General features: G+C 35.8%; 1 protein-coding gene across 1 annotated transcript in view; it reads right to left on the bottom strand.

The window, feature by feature from the left end:
• The window catches only part of LOC103925134 (15 kDa selenoprotein), a 28,604-nt gene that overhangs the window by 18,619 nt on the left and 2,372 nt on the right, over positions 1-7,613 (bottom strand). Inside the window, 1 exon segment of the mRNA XM_009333796.1 lies at positions 6,745-6,912. Within this exon segment, the coding sequence (XP_009332071.1) occupies positions 6,745-6,912 (168 nt within the window).

Genomic DNA, 7,613 nt, shown 5'->3' with positions numbered 1-7,613 from the left:
CCACTTCGGCACATTTTTAGTACAAGGAATGGCTGTGCATAATATTCTGAAGCAACAGTACTCTGATAAGAGACTTTCTCAGTTAGAGAGAACACAATCATCTCAATTCCCCAACTTCCCTATCGATAATCCCCATAAAGTTATTCCTCTGTGAACCGTATGGGACACTTTTTAGTTAAAAGCAAACTTTGAAGGGAGATCATTTGACATATTAGCCTTAATTACAGAGTTCTGATTATTTACTTGAGTGTTAAATAAAATATGCTGTCATTGAATTATGCTATTTTTAAAAGTCATACTTGGTAAAAAACAATGAACATGTACCATTTTTATGTAGCATGTTAGAAATAAGAAGTACAGCTATGTAAAGCACAATTTGATTTTTACAAAGCAGACAAAGGATTTTATAGAACACATCAAAAGACAGAAAAAGTTGGGTTTTTTGCAAAACAGCTAAAAGTAAACTAAAATTCTAATTCATTTATACAAGTATTGATATGACTTACACTTATGTTACACCACTGAAACACCAAAGAATTCTAAGTAGTTCTCTATTTTTACCCATCAAGTTAAAAACCAAGAGATGAGACTGCTTCATTGGAACTATTCAGATTAAGAGCCTCTGGCAGAACAAGCAGGCAGCCAACAGTAATTTGAGTGTAGCACTTTAATTAGTGAAATGAAAAGGAAAAAAAAACCCTGAAAAATGAAACTAAATTGGGTCACACAAGAGTAGCCTGAAGCATTAAAAGCATTTCAAGTTATTCTAGTTTCAGTAATTACTGTGAGTTTTGTAAACTATTTTTAGTTTCAAAAAGTAAGTCTGAACAAGAATGTCACCTTACTCCTCTTGTAATTCATAACAGCACATTTAAAAGGTCTGTACATGTAAAAAGGTGGAGTTAAGAAAAATTTCAATTTTATTTTTTTTATTAGAAGTAGCACACAGTCATAATTACAGTGGACATGTTTATTACTAATATTACACTAAATATTTATTTCATTTCCAGGAGAGGTCTAGCACTAACTCCACCCAAAGAACTGGTTTTAAGTTATGGTCAAACCACATCATAAGGAGAATATAAGTATTATTCATTAGGATGGAAGTAACCTGTTCTGAGGAACAGTGTGCATACATGCTCATCTCTTACCCTATGATGTTTAAAGGCCTGAGTGACAATTTTGTTGCAAGTGAGAGAGAAGGTAGACTACAGAAAACTGAACTTGTATAGGCATATTTTTTACCTTTCAGTGAAATTGAGTCATCTTTTCTTCAGAATAGACCCAAGCTGAACATTAACAGCTACTTACTGTATGGGCTAAATAGGTATAATTCACTCATCCCTCACCTCCGTATTTTTCCACCCACAAAACCTCTCATAAATTGTATGATACTATGCAAAAACAGGTGGCTGATGTGGAAGAAGGGGTCAGAGCTCAGGCTTCACTTTCAACAGACTAGAAGTTCCATGGTTTTGCAGTGTTGGAACAGGCTGAATCATTCATGTCTTAAAATGTCTTCCCACAATGTCAACTACCAAGGACTTGCAAGGAAAAGAATCCCAGCTTGATGCAGTGAAAACATGGTATCATCTCCCTGCAGAAGCATTGAAGCACCTGGTTAAGTACAGCACCAGTTACAGTCTAACAGCTAGGGAACAGGTCTGCAACATGCCTAGCTGCCACATGTTTTGATCAATCTAACTGTCATGAAGACATGCTTACCCGACCGGCCAGGGGAAATCCATAATGAAACTCTAGGAAAGGTTCCTCTGCTGTGCTTTGACTCCCCCCACCCCCCGTTTTCCAGAGCATTTTAGTATGCATTCTTAGGATTTTCTCCCCAGCTGGTTCTCTGTTTTCAGCATTTTTCAAAACGTTGAGAAAACACAATACTTAAAGGTCACTAAATACCACTATTTTCTAAATCTCATCCATTCTGTTTTTCTACAGCTAATGGGGTTATGTCCATAGACTTGCATTAACTTTCAAACAGCAGTCATAAATACTGAAAGTCATTTTAGGTTCAGGTAGGATGTAGAATGGGGATCTGAATGTAAAGCAACCTTAAGATGGGCTTTTAAGATTTTTTTGGAAAAAGTAATAGCCAAAGTTTAAAGCTGCGCACATTTATTTCAGGTTAATATTTCACAATACTTTCATGTCAAAATGAAAGGAAATTTTTATATTTACTGGTGTGGGAAGAACGTCAAGTTGGAAACCAGTGCAATAGCCCATTTCAAGTTACTGAAATATTGTAGTTATTTATGTTGTTACATCTACTACAAGTTTGGTGAAAAATAATCCTAAATTTCTCATTATCTTAGCAATGCAGAGGCCAGATATTCCAATAAATTAAACCATGCTTTGACAGCTTATCATATTTTGACAACCCTGAATACAAGCACAAGAAAGTTGCTAAAAATCTCAGGATTTTAGATGTTTTTGCTTAAATTTGTACAGTGGCGCAGTTATTACCCATTTCTATGTAACTTTAAAAGTATGCATATAGACTTCTGTATCATTATGTTTGCCTTGTTTTACAGTAGAATTTAGAAATAGTATACAATAGACACATGTGATGTTACCCATGACAACTTGCCATCTAAACCATCCATTTTCATGTCTCAAATTTCCTGGCCAACTTTTGCTTACACCTGATGTCACGCTACCTAATTCACTGCACACCATGACATTACAACATGACAAATACTTGACAATAGAAATCTAAAATGCTGAAGTTCAACACATCTTAGTGAGCAAAATACATTTCAGAGCTCCATTTAGAAATATTGATGACTTAAGGGTTGTAGCAATCCTGCACAGCACAACTGCGATCTCTAAGGTATTGTAAATGTCACCACAGAGTTGATTCTTAAAATCAATTTGGATTTTGACAAGCATATGTTGTTGAGATAAGTCTACGATTATAATATACAATTAATAGAATATGCTTATAGCTATGTCTGAAACGATCACACAACGTAAATGAAGCTGCAGATGGAGTGCGGCTATTTTCAGCTACTGCAAAATATGGACAATCTCTCCTGCTACTACAATTTCATGCACAGTTAGCTTCACCTCCATTTCATCCTTCTACGTTTTACACACCAGCAGTACTCTGCATCTGACGGACCGAGGCTTAAAACTTGCAGCTGTCTAAAGCAATACTGTTTAAGCTAGCTTCTGAATTAGTCTGAAAGTGAACACAAAACCTCTATAAGAGGAGAAAATAACCAAAATAATTTTTTCATTTTATCCACGGTACAATTATGAAGTAATTAAAATATTTCCCTGGACAGGTGTCAGCAGAAGTTAAGAACCACACAAATACTGGGTAACAAGAGTACCTCACAGCTATTTTCCGCAATGTCAATTCATGGAATACTGGACCAATAACGAGACCAGCATTAATAAACATCTTTCAAGGATATGAAACAGTTGAAATCTGTAAACAGCTCATTTGAGGTTGCACTGACACTATGCAGCTCAAAGTACTTTTAGGACTGGGCATATTTCACAGATCATTTGTGAAAAGTAGCAATGATACATAAAAATTCTCAGATACACATGCTATCTTTACATTCTCATTTAAAACTCAGGGGCAAGTCATGCAATAAACTAACTCTTGCGTTCTCTATTTCTAACAATTGCCACATACTTACAAGGAGAATTAACTTAAAATCCTGAAGTCTGTCCTGGGGTTTGCAAGTCTCTTTGTAGCACAGACTACCAACGTGCTGTGTCACAGGACGGGAAAAAATACCTGCTCACATAATGAACAAGCTAGGTCATGTGCCGGGATCATGGTTCAGAAAAAAAAGATTCATATACTTCGAGGATGTTAAAGCACATAGTCACAGCATGAGCAAAACCCAGAGCACCACTGCTCTGGAATGCAGTAACATATACGGCTGCTAATCAGCAGGTCAGACATCTTACATCTAGATGCAGGTTTTTAGAGTAAGATTAAAAAATTCTTCAAGCAAGAAGGTAGGGAAAAAACCCCACACTTAAGACTTTCAACATCCATTCACTCTCAACTATCAAATTTTCATTAGAAAGAAGATTTCTATGGTAACCTGAAAAAAACTAGGGAAAGGGAAAAAATATAGTAAATGGCAGCATTCAGATTTTCTATTCTGCACACGTATCATGAAAATACTACTTTAGCAAGAAGCTACTATAAATTAGACTGTTAATTTTTACATAAAAGTAAAATCTTAACCTCGATTACTGACACCTATTACAACCAGCACTATGTTAAAACAAAATGTGATAATTTCTGAATACAACCTGTTAAGATATTCATGGTCATTTCTCCCAACACTCATTTTCCACTGGCTAGTCTTCAGGGGAAGTTACTCAGTACAAGGTTAACAAAAAAGTATAAAAAAAACCCCAAACAATCAGCGAATCCAAAACATACATTTCCAAGCAGTGGTAACGGTATAAAAAATTTCCACCTTCTGAAACAGCATTCAAAAGAATATTAGAAACGATGCCATAATTTAGCACTCAACCATATAACCATAGTGTTAGAACAATCCAGTATTTCTATTCACACACACAGAGTATGGAAAGCCTGCATTGAAACCCAGATATAAAAATAGTATCATAATCACTCCTGTAATTCAAGTCAACACTTAACACGCTAGCTCCAAATCTCAAGTATCATTTTTATTAAATTTCTTCAAAAATGTCACAGAAGTAAGAAAAGATAAAATAATAATCAAGATGTACATTGAATTTTGCTATAGCAGCAAATTGTTCATATTACTACAAAGCACAAGCAGAAAAAGAAACTGGGTAAACTAACACAAATAGATTAAAAACCAACAACTTACAATATACAATCTCTTGGTTCCTATGAATACACAACAAATTCTGGTTCACTGTGAAGGGCTTTGTCAAACAACCTTGAGACCCTGTCCAGCCCTATGCTATTTGTTCTACTGCATTCAGCATGACTAAAATAGAAAAAGTTTTGAGACTAAAGATATTTACAATGTAAAACCCTGACCACAAAATGGCATTTGGTTAGTCTTACACAAAAAGTGTGATGATCCACACGGCGAAATCTAGGTCTGATTCAGGATAATCAGAAAAATATCTATTGATTTAAATTCTGTTGTTTGACCCAACTTTTATTAGTTTCTGTTGTAAACATTGCATTAAGTTCCATCTTTGAGTAAATTACTGATAAATTGATAAAGATTCCCCCCCCACCCCAGAAGTCACACTGACAGAACTGCAACATAACTCCTCTAGTTTACTTTCCCAACAAATGACAACAGAAATTATCCTGCTCCACAAGTTCTTGTGCTACATCTTAGGCACACTGAGGCAAAACTGTAAGAATATCATCTGAACAGATAAAAGCATCCGCTCCTTACATGAGGACAGGAAGCCTTGCTGCTGCCACTACAACTGCTACTGGTTGTGGCACACAACGACAGCACAGCTGGAGACCCTTTCCTATTTTTCCATCCCCTTCCAGTACATTTCATTTGATTTTATTCTGAAACTTTTCAGCTTTTGTGTGTGTATGTATATGTACAGAGATATGTACGTATAGATAGATATATAGAAGAACTGGAACATTTTCCAGAGACAAACTTTCCTTTATAAGATTCATAAAACTAACAAAGAAAAAGTCTTAGATGTCAAGTCCCATAAGGATTTTACTGAAATATTACTGCAAGCATTCTTTTGGCAATATATGAAACAGCACAATTTACAGTCTTACCTCTTACTTTAATAGTCTCCCAATATTAAGGAACTACTAATTATTAATTCTCTGCAAATCTCAAACACTTGCTTCTTGATTTTTAATATATTGTATCTAACACTGTAATCAGTGATTTTGTTAAAAATTATAGGCAGACTTTTTTTTAATATTATGCTGAATTTAATTGACAGGAAAAACCTGCTAGGTTTCCTCATTAATTTCATGTTGTCAGTTATTTAGCTATCTCCTAGCCATTAAAAGTAATTTCAGCATCTCTTCTCCTTGAAATCTCTACTTTCCTGGTAATTGATTGGTCTTCAGTGTATTCTAGAGTACTCTTAAATTACACTATATTTGAAAGCATGTATTCTTTTCAAGAGGTCTAAAAATTCTTCCTGGCTGATGTACCTTAAGCACGATAGATATTTATTTACTACAGATAAAGGAAAGGTTTTGCCTTAGCCTAACTGATTGAAGCACAGCATGGGCTCTGAGCAAGATCATTCCCAATATTTCTAGCTGTTAGAACCTAGCTGTTCTCACTGCTGCAGAATGGAGTTGAGCAGCCCTGCTTCTGCGAAGTTCGTGCCACTTCAGGAGTTGACCTGATGGTTGCACCAGCCTTTTGTTCCTAGGGACTGAACTGAGCTATCCTAGACATTACGCTATGGGTCAATGACCAAGCAACAGCAGCGGTCAAGAACACCAGTCTCCTTACCCTCTTTTTTTGCCCTTTTCAAATCCCATGCATCTTTCAAGTCAAAGAAGCTGGACATGGCTCCCATTAGTCACTTCACACTAGAGAAGGGCTGTCACAGAACCAAAGCACGTTATTTTAGAGCAGTGCAGCAAGTCTGCAAATCTAGACCCTATGTATATTGGGCTATCAAGAAACATTGCATTTTCCTCTTGAGACTGTAATCCAGATTCTCATATATTTTTAAAATGAAAAGTTTCATAAACATAACATAATGTGTTAAATTATTCCACAAAGGATTTGGTCCAAAACCCACCTTTCTAGTTTCCAACTGAGCTTCTTCTTGGCAGCACTGCCTGCAGAACGGATCCAGCTGATTCAGATTGAACTGTCCAAGAAGGTTGCAAGAACTGCATAGCAAGTTACTGGAGAAGCCCAGCTCTCTGCAAGCCTCTGATGACAACTGTGCTCCATATACACTTATCTGAAAATCAATACAGTGTTATACTTTAATATTAAAATCTTCCTTTTTTAAACAACTAATTTAAATGCTTTAATGATTAGGAAGAACAACTAAGTCTCTTGTGACTGTTTTACAGTAATGCCCAATGGTCTGCCCATAAGTGCAAAACACCACCTTATTTTTGGTCTTAAACTAATAGTGAATTCTAGACACCCATAATATGTATATTTCAAGGTATCAGGCCTGCCAAAATTCATTTATGTACACTTCTGACAACTCTACTGTTTTTTGCTAGCTCCAAATTTAGAAAAAAGCAAACATAACAAATCAGCTGAAGTGCACATGGATACAGCTCTCTAAAGCCTGCTCTTTCAAAACAGTTTCAGTAAATTTCATATCACCAAAAACACACTTGGAAAATAAGTATAACAGCTAAGCTTGGGAAAGGCACAACCAGGGAGTGATGAAACAGACCTAACTGCTCAACAGGGCACACAAGTAGGATTTTATTTTCATATTTGCATTAGTGTTACAGGAAAATCACCTACTAAAGTGGAAGTGTAGATAAAACCCTGCAATTCTGATTTACTAGTAATCGATTAAAATAGGCAACTCAATTACATGGCTTCCATGTAAAACACCAGTTCTGTTTTTAATGAGCAGCAAAACCAATTTTACCAATTATCCCAGCACTTAAATGATATTTGGGTTTTGTTTTCACA

The sequence above is a fragment of the Pygoscelis adeliae genome, unplaced genomic scaffold, assembly GCF_000699105.1.
Source record: "Pygoscelis adeliae isolate BGI_AS28 unplaced genomic scaffold, ASM69910v1 Scaffold10, whole genome shotgun sequence".
NCBI lineage: Eukaryota > Metazoa > Chordata > Aves > Sphenisciformes > Spheniscidae > Pygoscelis > Pygoscelis adeliae.
Note: the sequence above shows the minus strand (reverse complement) of the source record. Positions and strands in the feature narration are given on the sequence as shown.